Source organism: Pan troglodytes, chromosome 4 (assembly GCF_028858775.2).
Source record: "Pan troglodytes isolate AG18354 chromosome 4, NHGRI_mPanTro3-v2.0_pri, whole genome shotgun sequence".
Taxonomy (NCBI): Eukaryota; Metazoa; Chordata; class Mammalia; order Primates; family Hominidae; genus Pan; species Pan troglodytes.
In genome coordinates this window covers 1,319,228-1,338,500 of record NC_072402.2, presented here as the reverse complement: position 1 = coordinate 1,338,500, position 19,273 = coordinate 1,319,228, and the positions used below count along the sequence as shown (strand labels likewise).

General features: G+C 53.3%; 1 protein-coding gene across 1 annotated transcript; it reads left to right on the top strand.

The window, feature by feature from the left end:
- The first annotated feature begins 39 nt into the window (after window positions 1-39).
- On the top strand, window positions 40-10,977 carry LOC101057795 (uncharacterized). The gene is made up of 3 exons (XM_009448748.4): window positions 40-106; window positions 504-810; window positions 9,877-10,977. Exon 3 carries the CDS (start codon window positions 10,360-10,362, stop codon window positions 10,975-10,977), a length of 618 nt encoding a protein of 205 aa, XP_009447023.4. The 5' UTR covers window positions 40-106; window positions 504-810; window positions 9,877-10,359.
- The last annotated feature ends 8,296 nt before the right edge of the window (window positions 10,978-19,273 follow it).

Below are 19,273 nucleotides of genomic sequence, written 5' to 3'. Positions count from 1 at the left end.
GGGGCCTGCGCGGCGTGGCGAGGGGCGTGGCTGGGGGAGGGGGCGGGACCTGCGTGGGCGGAACCAAGAGCCTGGCGGGGGGTCTCCTGAATGGCGGTTCTCCCAGGTACTGGCCACGCGACCCCAGCCCCCGCCCCAGATAGCTCCCTGTCAAGGCTTCCCTGGGCGCGGCCGCCTTCTAGGCCCGGGCCCTTGACACACGCCGTGTCCTCCCGGGGAAACCCCGAGTAGGCGCGGTGGAATCGCGGCTGGTGGTGGGCGTGGGGACCCTGCCCCGTCCACACTCCGCTCCCACCCTGAACCCGGCGCCCCCGGGGACCCCCGACTCACCTAGACTCCCCCCGAACCCGACCCCCACGCGGGGACCCCTCCAGACCCCCCAGCACCCGCCCGGAGCCTTGTCTGCTGCACCTCCCGTCCAGCCCCGGGCTTCCCAGAGGTGGGCGGGAGCTGAGCTTCTCCCCAGCCAGTCACTCCCCACGGCCGGTCCTTCTCCACCCCAGAACCTCCAGAGATGTCACAGGCCCAGCACTGTGGCTCGTGGCTGACCGCGCCCTGGAGGGTCTCGCTGTGTTTATCCCTGTGAGGTCCTTCTACAGAGCTTTCAAGGAAGACAGAGTTCAGCCTGTTTATTGGGAAGACTTTAGTCCTGCCCAAGACATCTACTGTGTCACCGTACCACTGTGGCCCAGCGCCTGGTGGAGTGAGTCCAGAGCCCCAGGGGTGTCCCCTCCCCGCCTTTCTCCTGGTGTCTAGGGGCACCCAGAAACCCTCACCCCAGATTAGACCAGCTCGTTGGCAACGTCCCTGGTATGTCACAGCCTGGGGGGTGATAGACAAGGCAGGGTAGTGAGGGGTACGTATGGTGGTAGTAGACGAGGGTATACACAGACAGAGGGTGTACATGGGGAGTGTGTGCAGGGAGTGTGTGCAGGGGCTGTGTGCAGGGAGTGTGTGTGGATGGTGTAAGGGAGTGTGTAGGGGGTGTATGCAGAGGTTGTACACGGGGTGTGCAGGAGGTGTACTCAGAATGTGTTCAGGGAGTGTGTGCAGAAGGTGTACATGGGGTGTATGCAGGAGGAGTGTGCAGAGGGTGTACATGTAGGGGGTGTGTGCCGACAGTATACAGAAGGGGTGTGTGCAGAGGATGCACACAGGGTCTCTGCAGGGAGTATGTGCAGTGCTGTACATAAGGAGTATGCAGGGGGTATATACAGGGTGTATGTGCAAGGGATGTGTGCAACAGTGTGTGCAGGAGGTGTGTGCAGGGGCTATGTGTGGGGGTGTGTGCAACAGTATGTGCAGGAGGTGTGTGCAGGGGCTATGTGTGGGGGTGTGTGCAACAGTGTGTGCAGGAGGTGTGTGCAGAGGTGTGTGTAGGGGCTATGTGTGGGGGTGTGTGCAATAGTGTGTGCAGGGGCTATGTGCAGGAGGTGTGTGCAACAGTGTGCAGGGGGTGTACACAAGGTGTGTGCAGGAGGTGTGTGTAGATGTGTGTGCAGGAGGTATACACAGGGTTTGTGCAGAGGATGTGTGTGGGAGGTGTGTGCAGGGGATCTGTGCAGGGAGTGTACACAGGCTGTGTGCAGAGGCTATGTGCAGGGGGTGTGTGCAACAGTGTGTAGGGGGTGTACACAAGGTGTGTGCAGGAGGTGTGTGCAGAGGTGTGTGCAGGAGGTATACATGGTGTGTGAAGGTGTGTGTAGAGGTGTGAGCAGGGGGTATACACAGGGTTTGTGCAGAGGATGTGTGAGAGAGGTGTGTGCAGGGGATCTGTGCGGGGAGTGTACACAGGCTGTGTGCAGGGGGTGTGTGCAACAGTGTGCAGGGGGAGTGTGTGCAGAGGTGTGTGCAGGGGGTGTACACAGAGGGTGGTGGCAGGCGGTGGATGCAAGGCTGCATCTGTTCAGCCCAAGACGTTCCGTTGGTCCAGTGGTGTTAGAGCACATTTGGCCAGGTTGCCTTCATGGGATATTTGACAAGCTGCAAACGCGAGGGCATGCTGGTGTCCGAGGGCACCTCCGTGCTGACCTCAGCATGTGCAGCAAGAGCCAGGGCACGGGGGTGGCCTGGCCCATCTCAGGCAGGTGGTCTGTGGGAGGGTGGCTGTCTCCACTGACAACCCAGGGAGGTCAGCAAGGAGGAGCCCTGAGTTGGACTCGAAAGCTGTGGGAGCTGATGGCCCTCCTGGTCTCTGCCACAGCCCTTAGGCTGTGGGACACACAGCGTCACATTTGATCACTGTTCATGGGGCCTGCCGAACACTCAGCATTCCTGAGTGCAGATCGTCACGTAACTTTCCAAAAATTGCAAACCCAGATATGGCTCCATGACCCCTCCTGCAAGACTGTGAAGGAGTTCAGGGCACAGCTGAGCCCTCACACCCCCAGCCCCATCACTGCCCCTGATATGCACTGAGTGGAATTCTGTCCAGCCAGGAGACAAACAGTGGACAGCATCCTGACTCTTCAGAAGCACATGACGACGGCAAACTGAAGGCCTCATGGGCCCTCACCCAACAGCAGTGGCTTTTCAGGGCATAACACAGGCCCCAAACACTGAGCCTCTTCCTCCTGGGCAGGTACCCAGCTGGCCAGACAGGGCAGGGTAGGGGCGAGTGGGACCTCAGTGGGCAGCCGGTCCAGGACAGAACCACACGGGGATGTGATGGAAGTACCAATGGGAACTTTGAAAACAATGCCTCTGCTCACCAAAGTATCCCAGCTTCACTGTAGAAAATATAGACACTACAGAAGGGCACCGAGATTCGATATGCCGCCCTGCTGAGATAACCCACACTAACATGCCCACATGTATCCTGCAGGTGTTTTTCAAGCCTGTGCGTATTGACAGTCATGAGGCTATGCTAAGCATTGCCGTATGCATCTGCCACTAAGTAGTCTTTAACGTTGTTTATTAAACACTTTTGATGGTCACGTTAGATCATAAACCAAACCCAACCTTATTATCCTGTCTTCTGCTGCTGAAAGTTGTGTCTGTCTCCACTTCCTCACGGTGCTCACTCTGGTTGGCCAAATCATGAAGATCCATGGAGGCGCGGGAGCCTTCTGGCCTGGAGTGGGGCCGCGAAAGCACAGAGCCGCAGAGAAGCCGGGAAAGCAAAGGCAGGGGCTGCTGGGCTGGGCCCCATCAGCCCCATGGCAGCGGCACCCGCACAGGCCTGGGGTCCCCAGCAGCAGGGATGCTGTCTGTGGGCCCAGGGCTCCTCCACGGCTTTGGGGGCTTCCTGCCAGAGGAGGGGGGTGGTTCTCCTGGGAGGGGCCCCAAGACAGGAGTCCCCAGACCTGGGCACGCCTCACCTCGGGTAGGGCCCCAACGCTTCAGCGGGTCTCACTGGCATCCCTAAACCTAGACCACAGGAGAGTGTGCTGTGCCATCATCACGATGACCCCTCCCCAACCCAGCGCACGCTCCCACGACGCACCGTAATCACAGTGACCCCTCCCCATCCCAGCGCACGCTCCCACGACGCACCGTGATCACAGTGACCCCTCCCCATCCCAGCGCACGCTCCCACGACGCACCGTGATCACAGTGACCCCTCCCCATCCCAGCGCACGCTCCCACGACGCACCGTGATCACAGTGACCCCTCCCCATCCCAGCGCACGCTCCCACGACGCACCGTGATCACAGTGACCCCTCCCCATCCCAGCACACGCTCCCACGCTCCCACGACGCACCGTGATCACGATGACCCCTCCCCATCCCAGCGCATGCTCCCACAATGTGGCGGGATCACAGTGACCCCGTGGGCTACCTGCCGCTCCCAAGGACTAATGGAGGCCTCTGTCCCCAGGTTCTATCCCGGGTTCCTCACAGGGCACCAGCCCTCAGGCCCAGTTAAATTCCGGAGCGGCTCTTTAAGCCCACAGGCCCAGGCCGCTATGGTAGGACCCAGGTGGGAGAGGCTCTCCGTGTGCTGTCTCCCTGACAGGTGCCCCATCCATAGCTTTCTAGAACATCCCAGGGAGGCTCCCAGACCCCGAGCCTCAATCCTCAAGCCTGTGGGTCCCAGACTGCAGGCTCAGTGAGCCCTACAGAGACCAGGCCAGCGGAAGGAAACAGGGAGACCCACATGGTCAGAGAAGAGGGCTGGAGGTTCAGCCTGAGGGGCCTCTGGGCTTTCTCTAAACAGAGCGGGGGTGGGAGGAGGCTGTGATGTGCAGTGAGGGGACTTGAGAGGGAAATGGCGGCCTCCACCCACCCCAGGGACGAGCGCTCACCCCAGGCCCACCCGGCTCGCAGCATCCAAGCCAGGGCTACGCAGGGCAGCTGCGCCCAAACCCAGCTCCCTCTGGGTGCCTGAGCCAGGCTCAGAGATGCATCCTGCATCGTTCTTTCTCCATCCTGTGTGGAGAAGACGACACAGGCAACCAGCGTGGCCATGTTGGAAATCCACAGCCTAGCGGAGCGGCCTCGCCTGCATTCATGTGGCCAGTGGAATTCGCGGCACACACATTCGCACTGTCACGCTCAGTTCACGTGTGCACACGCTTACAGCCACAGCACACTCACAGTTCACACACCTGCTCACACGCATACATACACAGGTGTACGTGCACATGCACACTCACGTACACACTCACACACCCACACACAGTCTCACACCCAGTTTCACACCCACACATGGACCTCAATCCACCGGTACCTGCCACACACCCACACGTGGACCTCTATCCCACTCCAAGGCCTTTCCCCACATCCCCGGGCGGCAGGAGCCCAGCGGGCAGTGCAGAGGCATGGACGAGGGCCGGGGAGGCAGGTGGCACGAGCCACCTGCTCTCCACATCCTTCTCAAGAGGAAAGGAGGTGCCGGCCCACCCTGCCCACAGCTCCTCGGCGAAGCCGCGTCTGGTCCAGGGCCAGCCGCCCCTTTGCTGGTTTCAGTTCCTCCTTTATCCATTCATAAACGTTGAACAAAAGCGCTCTTTTCCCTCACGGTATCTCTAGCAGTTAAGATCAACACCAATATTTGAGAACTGTCAATACTGCATTTTACCCACTTCCCAAATGTGAAACCGGAAGGCACACGTAGCCCTTGCTGGGCTGTTTCCAGTGAACACAGTTGAGGGTGGGCTTGGGGGTTCTCGGCATCGTAATGTCTTAGGAGGGGGTGGGGCCACACCTTCCCACCTTGTCCGAGTAACAGGCCACATGTGCGGTTTAGTTCACACCGTGGAGGAGGGGAGTGTGAGGGCAGCGGGTGGGCCGCTGTGTCCTGGTCTCTGTCCTGCTGTGTGGCCAGGGAGGGAGTGCGGCTGTCCGATTTAGGTTGAAACACCATCCATCGGCATCTCTGGGGGATGTTGCCACTGCCCTTGACTCCTGCCCTTGTGTCTGGAAAGGGGAGGCTTCAGAGTGAGTGGCCCGCAGCCTTCCAGTTGCAGGAGCTGGTGTGGGAAGGGGCATCCCCATGGCTGTGGGCCGGAGCCCTGTAATAATGGGAAGTTTCAGTGCCCTCATAGGAGTTTCACTGGAGCAGGTACAGTCGGTCTGGGAGCTTGTGAACCGCTCTGGGCTGCTGGGGCTGCACTGACAACAAGCACAGAGCCCAGCTACAAGTGGCGTGGCTGCAGGAGACGCCCTGGAGACCTGAGACAGGCTGGGTGTCTCTGCTGTCCCAGGACAGAACCCAGCTACAAGTGGCGTGGCTGCAGGAGACACCCAGGAGCCCCGAGGCAGGGTGGGCGGCTCTGCTATCCCAGGACTGGGTCAGGACAGCTCAGCCCTCGCAGTCCTCGGCCAAGTGCTGCCCCGCTCTGCAAGGGGCCCAGAGGGCTCCCAGAGGCCTGCGGACCAGTGCTAGGCCTCACATCCCTGAACCACTCCCTGACCTCACATCCCTGAACACATGCAGGGGCCGGGCCTCAGCTGGGGGGCATGGCACTGGGTGAGGTCAGAGGTGCCCCAAGCATGTGGCCTAGAAGGTTTGTCCAAAACAAATTCTCTCCTGGACCCTGGAGGGGAAGCAGACGCCGGCTGTTTCCTATAGTTCCCAACACCAGAAAGCCCAGGACTTCTCAGGGAAATCTTGGTTTCCAGCTTTTTCCAAAAGTGCCTGATGGGCAGGCATTCACCCCTTTCAGACAAGCCCCCCAGCCCTTCAGCCACTGAGCCGTGACCCTCTCCCCAGGAAGGACTGGTGGGGCCGGGGCACTGCCACCACCTGGAGCCCCATCTTCAGCCGCCTGGCAGGAGCTGTGCCTGCACATGGCACCCGTGAACTCCGGCATCTTCCTCTGTCCTCCCAGGCACTCGGCATCTTCCAGGGCTGCTGCCTCCTGAGCCCACTCGATATGGTTTAGATGTTTGTCCCCACAGATCTCATGTTGAAATGTAATCACCAGTGCTGGAGGTGGGGGCTGGTAGGAGGTGTTTGGATCACAGGAGTGGGTCCTTCCTGAATGGCGTGGGTCATCCTGTTGGTGATGAGTGAGTTCTCACTCTGGTAGATCTGGTAGTTTAAAAGTGTGTGGTGGCTGGGCGCAGTGGCTCACACCTGTAATCCCAGCACTTTGGGTGACTGAGGAGGGTGGATCACTTGAGGTCAGGAGTTCAAGACCAGCCTGGCCAACATGGTGAAACCCTGTCTCTACTAAAAACACAAAAATAATTAGCTGGGTGTGGTGGTGTGCACCTGTTATCCCAGCTGCTTGGGAGGCTGAGGCAGGAGAATTGCTTGAACCTGGGAGACAGAGGTTGCAGTGAGCTGAGATTACGCCACTGCACTCCAGCCTGGGCGACAGAGTGAGACTCCATCACAATTAAAAAAAAAAAAAAAGTGTGAGGCGCCTCCCCCTTCTGACTTGCCCCCCTCTCACAGCCCCCCTCTCACAATGTGAGGCGCCTCCCCCTCTGACTTGCCCCTCTCTCACAGCCCCCCTCTCACAATGTGAAGCGCCTCCCCCCTCTGACTTGCTCTCCTCTCACAATGTGAGGCGCCTCCCCCCTCTGACTTGCTCTCCTCTCACAATGTGAGGCGCCTCCCCCCTCTGGCTTGCTCTCCTCTCACAACGTGAGGCGCCTCCCCCCTCTGGCTTGCTCTCCTCTCACAACGTGAGGCGCCTCCCCCCTCTGGCTTGCTCTCCTCTCACAACGTGAGGCACCTCCCCCCTCTGACTTGCTCTCCTCTCACAATGTGAGGTGCCTCCCCCCTCTGGCTTGCTCTCCTCTCACAATGTGAGGTGCCTCCCCCCTCTGACTTGCTCTCCTCTCACAATGTGAGGCGCCTCCCCCTCTGACTTGCTCTCCTCTCACAATGTGAGGTGCCTCCTCCCTCTGACTTGCTCTCCTCTCACAATGTGAGGTGCCTCCTCCCTCTGACTTGCTCTCCTCTCACAATGTGAGGTGCCTCCCCCCCCGACTTGCTCTCCTCTCACAATGTGAGGTGCCTCCTCCCTCTGACTTGCCCCCCTCTTACAGTGTCATGCATCTGCTCCCCCTTTACCTTCCACCACAACTGGAAGCTTCCTGAGGCCTCATCAGAAGCAGATCCTGGCACTACACTTCATGTACGGCCTACAAAACCATGAGCCAATTAACCCTCTTTTCTTTATAAATTACCCAGTCTCAGGTTTTCTTTATAGCAATGCAAGAACAGCCTACTACACCACCTCTGCCTCTCTTTCCGCCATCTGCTGTTAAAAGCAGGCTGATCAGGACCAGGGGCCAGCATCAGATATAACCTGGCATCCCCTGCAAAGTCCCAGGCTTACCCCACTATGGCTTGGGGACCTGCAGCTGCTTGCTCCTCATCTCTGAGGCTTCGGGGAGCCCAGAGCTCAGAGTCCCTTAGGGCCAGGGCAGAGCGTGGCCTCCTCCAAGCAGGAGTTCTCTCAGAGCCAGAGCCGCCCCACCCCATATGGCCCAGTGACCATCACTCAAAGCTCACCTTCTCCTTGAGCCTCTGGTCAGCCGACCAGCCCTGACTGCTCCCGGGACCCTGGCCCCTGGCCACGTCCCCCCTCCTGCCCCTGCACCCCATGCTGACCAAGCTCCACCGCCTCAACCCCGCAGGATCCAGCACTGCTCTCCACTGCCGCTGGGTGCATTCCGTCGGGCAAAGCTTTGTCGCATGAGGCCGGGGCTCAGCATCACAGCCTCTCTGTCGGTTCCTGTAGGCAGTGGACATGGTGGGTCCCCACTGTGAGGAGCCCAGCCTCTGGGGGCCCAGACGCAGGTTTCTGGCTGGGCACACACTGGGGTGAGCAGGCTACCTGGCTGTGAGGCCGTGAACAAGCCCATCTCCGAACTCCAGTTTTCTCATCCCTAAAAAATAAAAATAAGAAGGCCCTCAAGGGGACTGGCAGTTCCCAGCCCTCTTGGGCCTTGCCCATTTCTGGTGTAGAGGATGGAGCCATCTCTTACAGCTCGGGTTGGTGAGAAGCAAGCATTAGGCTACGGTGGCATTTTAGGGTAAAGTTTAGATTTTCCAGAAGAAGAAACGTGTAAGTGGCACATACCCTGTCCCCCTTCTCCTTTGTGCTGAACAAAGTTGTGATGTCTGAAACTGCAGCAGCCGCCTTGGGATGATGAGGGCAAAGAAAATTGGTATCACTGGGGTCCCCAACCCGGGCTCCAAACCAAGGTCACTGCTGCTAGGACTAGACTGTGGCTAAGAGAAAGAAAACACAACAGCTGAGTGACTGTTGCACCCAACGCCTTCCTGTGGACCCTGGCGTCTGCCGAGGTGGCGGGCACAGCTTAGGTGGCACGGGCACGTGTGCAGGTGCCCATAACAAGGCCTGGAAGGAGGCTGTGCCTGCCCAGCGGAGGGACCCCCTTTCTCTGTGGGGAGATAGAGCCCCGGGAGGGGGCAGGAGCTGGAGCATGGGAGTGGCTGGGGCTGCGGAGGGGAGCTCTGGAGGACCCCACCTTCCCAGGGCTCGGACAGAGGGAGCCGGCTGCTGGGGACGTCCTTCCGTCTGTTTGGACGTAGGGAGCTGGCTGCTGGGGACGTCCCTCCGTCCGTTTGGACGTAGGGAGCTGGCTGCTGGGGACGTCCCTCCGTCTGTTTGGACGTAGGGAGCTGGCTGCTGGGGACGTCCCTCCATCTGCTCAGACAGAGGGAGCCGGCTGCTGGGGACGTCCCACCATCTGTTTGGACGTAGGGAGCTGGCTGCTGGGGACGTCCTTCTGTCTGCCTGGTGTCCAGCCTGGCCTGAGTCCAGGTCCGAGCAGTCTGTATGGATGAAGGAGCGGGTTGGGATGGGGAATAAACAAAAGCCTGAAATGTCATCAGCCGGCTTCGCAGCTATGGCGAGCAAGCAGGCCTCCTGCATCCTGGTAGTCAGCACCGAGCCCGCTGGAGCCAGCCTTGTCCTCAGAGGCAGCACTGGGAGAATGCAGCGCAGGTGACAGGGGACCTTTGCTGCCCAGAGGCATGTGGTGTATTGGCTGCACGTTTGTGCTCCTGCAGGAGTCACGGGTGGAACCCCAACCCCAGTGCTGCGGTGTGTGGAGTGGGGTCCTCCCAGTGGGATCAGTGCCCTCATAGGAGAGGGCTGCCCTCCCCTTTCTCTGTCGCACCGGGAAACCAGGAAGGGCCCTCACTAGGAGGCCAGTCAGCTGGTGCCAGGATCTCCGGCTTCCACCCCAGAGTGGTGGGAGTTTCCTGTGTCTGCTGCTCAACAAACCTGTGTCTGCTGCTCCGGTCGCCCGCGTGTGGTTTTCTGCTACGGCCACCTGAGCTGATTAAGACCTCCCCCAAAATCTGTGCAAAACCCCAGCGCTTCGAATGTCACCTCTGAGGCAAAAGCTGTGATAAACATAGGGATCTTGAGAGGTGCTTCTCCTGGGTTATCGGGGGGTGGGGCGTGGGGGGTCTAAATGCATTCACGAATGTCCTTCTAAGAGACAGAAGAGAGACACAGAGAGAAGAGGCACGGAGGAGCCGGCCATGGAGAGATGCAGCAGAAGCTGGAGGTGACGGGAGGATCCTGGCCCAGAGCCTCGGGAGGGAGTGGGGGCCGTGTTCCAGAAGCCTGAGAGTCCTGCGTGTTGTTCTGAGCCCCTAAGGCTGGGGTAACTTGTTCCAGCAGTCATGGGAAACTGACACATCCCAAACACAGCAGCACGAGAACATAGGACTGACACACCATCCCCATCACGCCCCAACACACGAAGACTGACGGTGGTGGGTGCTGCACATCTCAGCCGGAGCTCTGAAGGCATTTAGCTGAGCGCTGGCCTGCACCTGGAGAGAGTGAGAGACACCAGCCTCCACTGCCAGGAAGGCCCAGGGTCCTCAGGGACCAAGACGCAGGAGACGGCCGCTGCCAGGGTCCTCGGGACTTCTGTGTGGCCTTCGCTACCGGAGCCCCGAGGCACCATCCCCATGTGCCCTTCGGGCTGGTCCAGGAGGAGGCCCTGCGGCGGCCACAGACTGGGGGGACAAAGCCCCAGGAACTCAGAACCTTGTGGGTTTTGGAAGAGGAGCCGTGCAGCACGGTCCCGACGCCTGCAGGGAGCTGAAGGGGGAGCCGCGCGAGGAAGGGAGCGCAGCAGACCCAGTACACAAATGCTGACCCTACAAAACGCACCGCGGGTTCTCGAGCCGTGGGGATCGCGGCGGTGCTCTCCAGAGACCGCAGCTGCAGGAGCTGGGCGGTCCCCGGCAGGTGCCACGAGGGTGCGATCTCGGCCGAGAACCACCAGGCGTCCACGTCCACGGAGGGACTCATTCTCCGTGCCCATCTCACAGGGAGCAAAGGAGGCGGAGGGAGCCCCGGACTCACTGGGTTCTGACCCAGACCCTTCTCTTCTGCAGGGTGGAGTCCTCCTCCCAGAGAAGCCCAGACGTTCGTTTGGGAGACCCAGGGACACTCGGGGCCATCACCTGCCCCTCTCTGGGGCTCCCAGGGGAGACTTCACGCAGTGCCCAGTGTCCTCCCGCTGGGATCCTCCTGCCCCCGAGGGGCGCCCGTGTCCCGCAGAACCCCAAGGAAGAGAATGAGCTGTCTTTGGCGGGTGCTGTGCTATTTTCTGTCCTTATTTCACCTAGAATGGCCATTTCCAGAACTCAATCCCTGCAAATGAATTTTTTCTAACGCCCCTTTTCAGTATCAAGGAGCAGGAAGCAATATCCTTTAAAAACCGATCGGCCATACATTTCTGCTCATTAAATAAATATTTTTACTTTGGACCCGATTGATTTTTCAGACACACGGAACAATGGGACTGACTCACCTGTGTGCAGCTGGGAGCCTCCTTCCTCCCTGGGGACCTTTGAAGTCACAGTGAGGCGGCCACACCTGGTGCACAGGTGGAGCCCGGCCGATAGGCACCTGAATTCTCACCAACTTCACAGGGTGTTCAGAAACGGGCTCTCACTCGGCCGACACGCCCCCTTCCTGGATCCCTGAGGTGGGATGCCCAGTGTGGCTGCACCGCAGAAAGGGTGAAAACCAGCAGAGAGAGGGCCGGGAAAGGCTCCCCCACAGGCATGTCTGGGGTGGGATGCCCAGTGTGGCTGCACCGCAGAAAGGGTGAAAACCGGTGGAGAGAGGGCCGGGAAAGGCTCCCCCACAGGCATGTCAAGGAGAGAACCTGCAGTTCCACCACACCCTCCAGCCCCCTCCCAGGCAATCTCCCCGCTCCAGCATCTCAGCCTCGGCCCCTGACCCCTGACCACCTTGCTCCTTGGTATCCAGAGCGAGGCCGGAACTCAGGGAGGGCTGCACCGTTCACTTCTGTAAGGGAGCCTCCGTTCAGTCAGTCATTCAACAAACATGAATCCAGAGCCGCATGCACTGCTGGTCCCATCCCAGCTGCTGGTCACGGAGCGGAGAAAGCTTGAAGGCCGTGGTGTCTACTGAGGGGGCAGATGACAAACCAGGAGCACGAGTCACAGCACACACTGGCACAGCTGCAGGGAGCTGGGCAGAGCCGGGCCTGGCATATGGGGCAGGAGGCTGTGGCCCTAACGCCATGGTGGGCGCCACAGACCTTGTCAGAAGGGGTCTGAGCAGAGACATTGATTTGGTTTCATTATCATATAGAACAGAATAGAAAACTCAGACATGAAGCTGCACACATACACCCGTCTGGTCTTTGACAAGACCAACGAAAACAAGCCGTGGGGAAAGGACTCCCTGTCTGATAGATGGTGCTGGGATAAGCAGCTCAGTCATAGGCAGAAGAAGGAAACTGGACTCTTACCCTTCCGCATAGACGAAAATCAACTCTAGATGGATTAAAGACTCAAATGCAAGACGTCAAACTATAAACATCCTGGAAGACAACGTCTTCTTGACGTTGGCGTTGGCAAAGAACGCTGGCTAAGTCCTCAAAAGCAATTGCAACAAAAACAAAAATAGACAAGTGATACCTAATTAAACTGAAGAGCTTCTGCACAGCAGAAGAAACTGCCAACGGAGGAAACAGACACCCTACAGAATGGGAGAAAATGTCTGCAAACTATGCATCTGACAAAGGCCTAATATCCAGCATCTATAGGACGCTTAAACAAATCGACAAGCAAAAAACAACCCCACATAAAAAATGGGCGGCCGGGCGCAGTGGCTCATGCCTGTAATCCGAGCACTTCGGGAAGCTGAGGCGGGCAGATCACAAGGTCAGGAGATCAAGACCATCCTGGCTAACATGGTGAAACTCCGTCTCTACTAAAAAATATTAAAAAATTAGCTGGGCATGGTGGTGGGCGCCTGTAGTCCCAGCTACTCGGGAGGCTGAGGCAGGAGAATGGCGTGAACCAGGGAGGAGGAGCTTACAGTGAGCCGAGATTGCGCCACTGCACTCCAGCGTGGGCTACAGAGTGAAACTCTGTCTCAAAAAAAAAAAAAAAAGGCAAAGGACATGAACAGATACTTCTCAAAACAAGACATACAAGTGACCAACAAGTATAAGAAAAAATTCTCATTATCAGAGAAATGCAAATCAAAACCACAATGAGATGCCAGCTCAGCAGTCAGAATGGCGATTATTACAAAGTCAAAAAAACAACAGATGCTGGTGAAGCTGAAGAAAAAAGGTGATGCTCACGCACTGCTGGTGGGAACATAAATTAGCCCAGGCCCGTGGAGAGCAGTCTGGAGATTCCTCAAAGATCTTAAAACACAGCTACCATTCAACCTAGCAATCCCATTACTGGGTATATACCCAAAAGAAAATAAAGGATTCTGCCAAAAGGACACATATGTTCATCACAGTGTTATTCACGATAGCAAGACATGGAACAAACCTAGGTGCCCATCAGTGGTAAACTACATAAAGAAAACGTGGTACATATACACTGTGGAATACTACGTAGCCATAAAAAGAATGGAATTGTGTCCTTTGCAGCAACATGGATGCAGCTGGAGGCCATTCTCGTAAGCAAATTAATGCAGGAGCAGAAAACCAAATACCGCATGTTCTCACTTACAAGTGGGAGCTAAACATTGAGGACACGTGGACAAAAAGATGGGAACAAAAGTCACTGGGGCCTCCTGGAGGGCTGGGGATGGAGGATTAAAGAACTTCCTTCAGGTATGGTGCTCGCCATCTGGGTGATGGCACCCGTCCTCCAAACCTCAGCATCACACAATATTCTCATGTAACAAATCTGCACGTGTGCCCCTAAATCTAAAATAAAAGTTGAGATTTTAAAAGTAAAGTAAGATAAATGTCATATCAGTTATTTGATCCGTCAAACGTTTCCTTTAACACCTTAAATAGAAACAGTCGTAGGTATTGGAAGAATAAAGAATTGGAATGGAAGTCCACAGAGGCAAAATGGGCAAACAATTAACATATGTAAGCAGGTATTTGTTGTTTCTAGTAGGTCTCAATGTTGTTTACACATTTGGTTGGTTGTTTTTGGTGAATATTCACTGGATTCAAGTAAGTGGTTCATTTTCTAATCCCTAGAGTGAAGCCGCTACAAACAGTCGTGTGTAGATTTTCCCGTGAAATAAACTTTCATTTCTCCAGCATGCATGTCCAGGGAGGGGGTTGCTGGATCCCAAGGTAAGCATAGTCGTAACATTAAAATACACTGCCACCTTGTCGTCTGGAGCAGCTGCCGCACGTCACACCCCCAGCAGTGGCACAGGAGAGCCAGGGGCTCCGCGTCCTCGCCAGTGCTGGGTGTGACCACGCGTTTCCTTTTTCCTCGCGCTGTTCTCACAGGTGTGTGGTGGTTCCACACATCAGTGGTGTACATTTTTATTCCCTCGTGGCTGACGATGTCGAGCATCTCGTGTTCTTATCTGCCATCCAAATGTCTTTGGTGAATGAGTTCTTCCCTCTTTTGCCCATTATTCATCTACTCGTGTTGTGTTAAGTGTGTTTGTGTTTCATTCTCTTGGCAGGGCTGTCAGTGGGACTGAGACTTAAACTTCAATTCCCACGTGTTCACTGTTATTAGATAAAAACGCCATTGACACGTGTGTGCCAATCTTGTATCCTGTGACACTGCTGAACTCATGGACTAGTTATAGGTGAGGTTTTTGTGTCTTTTTTGGTAAATTCCTGGGAATGTTCTACATAAACAATTATGCTCTCTGTAAATAGAGATGGTTTTCTTTCTTCCTTTCTTGTCTGAATGCCTTTTATTTCCTTCTCTTGCTTTATTGCCCTAGCTGGGACTTTCAGGATGATGTTGGCAAGGAGGGGAGTGGGGACCGCCTATCCTCATTCCAGATTTTAGGGAGGAAGTATCCAGTTTTTCACCACTATGTGCGATGTCATCTGTGGGTTTTTAATGGATACATTCCATCCGGTTAAGGAAGTTCCTCACTGCTCCTAGTTTGCTGAGACTTTTTCCATGAATGATTCTTGAATTTTGTCATTGCTTTTTGCGTCATTTGAGATGATCGTGTGTGTTTTCTTCTTTGGTCTGTCAATACAGTGGAGAGTGCTGATTGAATTTCAGATGTTTAGCCAGCCTTGCATGCTACTGTCACAATTTATACATTTGCATCTATGTTCATGGGAGATATTTGTACGTAGTTTTGTTTCTTGTACTGTCATTTATCTGGCATTGGCACTGGAGTAATGCTGTTTTCATAACATGAGTAGGAAAGCATTTCTCTTCTATTTTCTGGAGTAGATTGTGCAGAATTGGTAATATTTCTTCATTACCTGTTCATAAAATCTGCTAATGAAACCATCTGTGTCTGGAATTTTCATTTTCAGAAAATTTTTCTGCTATGAATTAAATTACTTTAATACAAAAGGGCTGTTCAGGCCATCTATTTCTTGTTGAGTGAGTTTTGGTAGTTTGTGGCTTTTAAAGAATTGGCTTATTCCTTCAAAGTTGTCAGATGTATGTGCAGGGAGTAGCTCATAATGTTCGTGCGTTGCCCTCTTAATGTCTGTGGGTCAATAGTGATATATCCTCTTTCATTACTGATACTGGAAATTTATCTCTCTTTCTCCCTTGCTAATCAGTCTGGTTAAAGCTTTATCAATTTTACTGATCTTTTCAAAGAACCAGCCTCTAGTTTATTGATTTTTCTTTGTTGTCTTTCTGTTTTCTATTTCATTGGTTTCTCTTATCTTTATTCTTTCCTTCCTTCTGCCTGCTTTCAGTTTAATTTGCTCCTATTTTTGTAATTTCTTAAGGTGGAAGCTTAGATTGTTGATTTATAATTTTCTCCTGTTTTTAATATTAGCATTTCTTTCTTTTCTAACTAAATGCTTCTAGGGCTATAAGCATTTAGTTCTATAAATTTCTCTGTAAGCACTGTTTCATTTTGCTATATTTTTCATTTTCATTCAGTTCAAGTGATTTCCAGTTTTTCTGAGCCATTCTCCTCAACATTTGCATTGTCTAAGGAGTGTGTTGTTTAATTTCCACCTATTTGGAGGTTTTCTAGGCATTTTTATATTATTGATTTCTAGTTTAACACCATTGTAGGTTTTTTGTATTTTAAATTTTTTCACATGCATTTTATGACCAAAAAGAAAGTGTATGTAGATGTTGTTTGGCAGAACGTTTTATAAATGTTAGTTAGGTCCAGTTGGTTCCTGGAGCTGGTCAGTTCTTCCATATCTTGCTAATTTACTGTCCACTTTTCTATCAGCTACTGAGAGAGGAGTTGTTATGGACTGAATTGTGTCCCACAAAATTCACATGTTGAAGCCCTAACCCCCAATGTAACTGTATTTAGAGACAGGGCCTGTAAGGAGGTGATTATGGTTGCAAGAAGTCATATGAGGGGGTCCGATTCAATAGGACTTATGTCCTTACAAGAAGATGGAAAGAAGCCAGGAATCATTCACTCTCCACACCAGCACAAAAAAATACCATGTGAGAACACTGAGAAGTCAACCCCAACAGCCTTCATCTTGGTCCTCCAGCTTCCAGAATGGTGAGAAAACAAATTTTTGCCCTTTAAGGCCCCAGTCTGTGGTATTTTGACATGGCAGCCCTAACCAACTGAGATGGGAATGTTGGGGTCACCAATTCCAGTATGGAGCTGCCTGTTCCCTTTCAGGCAGCTCTATCGTCTTTGTCTTGTGTGTTTGGAAGCCCTATCGTTGGGTGCATATGTGTTTAGGATTACTAGGTCTTCTTGGGGAGTTGATCCTTTGTCATTATGCAACGTCCCTCTTTACTCTCAGGAATTTTCCTTGCTCTGAAATCTACTTTGTCACTCCAGTTTTTTTAATTGGTATTTGCTTGGCATATCTTTTTCTATCCTTTTATGTTTAATCTGCCTATATTTTGTATTTAAAGAGGGTTTTTATAGACAGCCTGTAGATAAGACTTGCCTTTATCCAGTCTGATAATTTCTGCCTTTAATCAGTATGTTTAGATCATCTACGTTTATATTCATTACTGATGTGTCTGAATTTAGGTCCAGCATTTCTTGCATGTCCTCTATTTGGCACCTCTGATTTTTTCTCCTTTTCCCCTTTGCATGTCTTCTTTTGGATTATTGGGATATTTTGTAGTATTTCATTTTGATTTATCTAATGGTTTCTTGAATTCTATCTCTGTGTATTGTCATTCTAAGGATTGCAATATACATTCTAACTCCTCCTCACCTTGCCAGTCTATGCAGAATTAATATTTTACCACTTCTGGCTGGAATGCTGGGACCTTGTCCCCACCAAGGCCCCTTCACTGTGCCCTTTGTCACAGTCATCGTATTGCACCTGCACATATTGAAAATTCAACCAAGCAATGTTGTTCATTGTCACTTTCAACCATCATATGTACTTTAAAGACTCATCTACATGCTGTCTACAAGAAACTCATTTTCAATGTAATGATACAGACTGTTTCACAGTCAAAGGATGGGAAAAGACCTATCAGGCCAACATCAGTTACACAAAAATCCTCAAACAGCTCTATTCATGTTAGACAAAATAGATTCAGAGCAAGAAAAGTCACTTGGGGTAAAGAGGAGAACAATAGTGTGCTGTGTTTCCTTGGACATTTACTGCTTGTCTTGCCCTTTCTTCCTTCTTGGGGTTGTGGGTTTTCCTCTGTATCTTCCCTCAAGCTGAAGAACTTGCTTTGGCATCTTTTAAAGCAGGTGTCCCGGCAACAAATTCTCTTAGTGCGTCCTCACTGGAGATCATCAATTTTTCCTTCGTTTCCGAAGGGTGTTCTCACGTCGATTTTTCCTTCATTTCCGAAGGGTGTTCTCACGTCGACTTTTCCTTCATTTCTGAAGGGTGTTCTCGCATCGATTTTTCCTTCGTTTCCGAAGGGTGTTCTCGCATCGATTTTTCCTTCGTTTCTGAAGGGTGTTCTCGTGTTGATTTTTTCTTCATTTCTGAAGGGTATTTTCGGTCGATTTTTTCATTTCTGAAGGGTATTCTTGCATCGATTTTTTCCTCCATTTCTGAAATTCTCACAGATGCACAACTCTGGTTTGGTGCTTCCTTTGGTTTCTTGTTTTCAATGTTCTTCCACATCCTGGTCTGCACAGCATCTGATGAGAAACTGCAGCCGGGATTATTGTGCCCTGTAGGGGATGTGTCATTTCTGTCTGACTGCTTCTCTGGAACTAATTAAATAAGTTAAACCAGTGCTTTTTCTCCAGGAAACACTTGGACACCTGTCTTTTATCACCTACTTGTCACTGTGGGAAACTCAGCTCTCAGCCCAGGGGGTAAAGCAGATGTTGACAGGTGGTTGGAAATCAATTGCCCTCCTTGGCTGACATGAGCCCCAGGGAGCATGTTGACTAATCAATGGCCTTTGGGGAAAGAGCAGTATCAGGTCCAGAGAGAGGGAACCATCCCCAGTGTATCCAAAAGAGGAGGCACACTGTTGTGGGTACGATTGAGTTCCCCCTCAGAAGGTATGTCCAAATCCCAACACCCAGTGCCTTATTTGGAAATCAGGTCTTTGCAGATGTCATTAAATAAGATGAGGTCACACTGGGCTGGAGTGAGCCTAATGATGACACCCTTATAAGAGAGAGAAATTTGGACACACAGACACACAGAGAAGGAAGGCCAGCATAGTGTGATGTTGTCACAAGCCAGGGACAACCCAGAATTGTGGACAACACCAGAAAGGGAAAGAGGCAAGGAAAGTTCCTCCCTGGAGCCTTTGGAGGGTGCATGGTCCTGTGGACACCTTGAATTACACGTCTCATCTCTGAAACAGTGACAGAATACACTTCCAGTGTTTCCAGCCATGCGATGTGCAATAATTTGTTACAGAAGTCCTAGGAAACACATACACACACCTTTTCTTTGTGTATTTAGCCTCTTTGTCCTTAAATCCCATAGGTCTGCTTTGGCCAAAGATGCAGGTCCCCACTTCTTGGCCGTAAAGAGAAGGTTTCCCTGGCCTGGCCACATTGCTTTTTGGTTCAGCCTCATTGCTGACTTAGGGACAGCAGGAACTTATCCCCAGGAGAGGTTCTGAGGGAAGCAAGAGGCTCTGTAGCCTCTTGCCAGGGGCCCGGCGTCTCTTCAGTATGGACAGAATTGAACAAGTGAATGGCCTGCTCCTGAGTCCCACTGGCTAAATTAGGGGTCGGGCTTTGCTTTCCACCCCGAGTGTGAGTGCAGCAGCCAGGCTCCCCATCACAGCACAGGGTGGCACATGGATGGGGCAGTGCCTCTTCCACAGGAATGCCAGCAAAGCCACATCCTGAGGCCATAAGGTGGCTCCAGTGGTCAGTAAAGATCTGGCCTCGGCAACGTGTGGGACTCGTGGGACATGTCACAGAACAGAGTGTCTAATGGCAACAGGCTGGGCTGTGACTTCTGCCCTGGGCCAGGGACATGCACAGTGTGTCTTTTTGTTTTTGTTGTTGTTTTTGAGACGGAGTCTC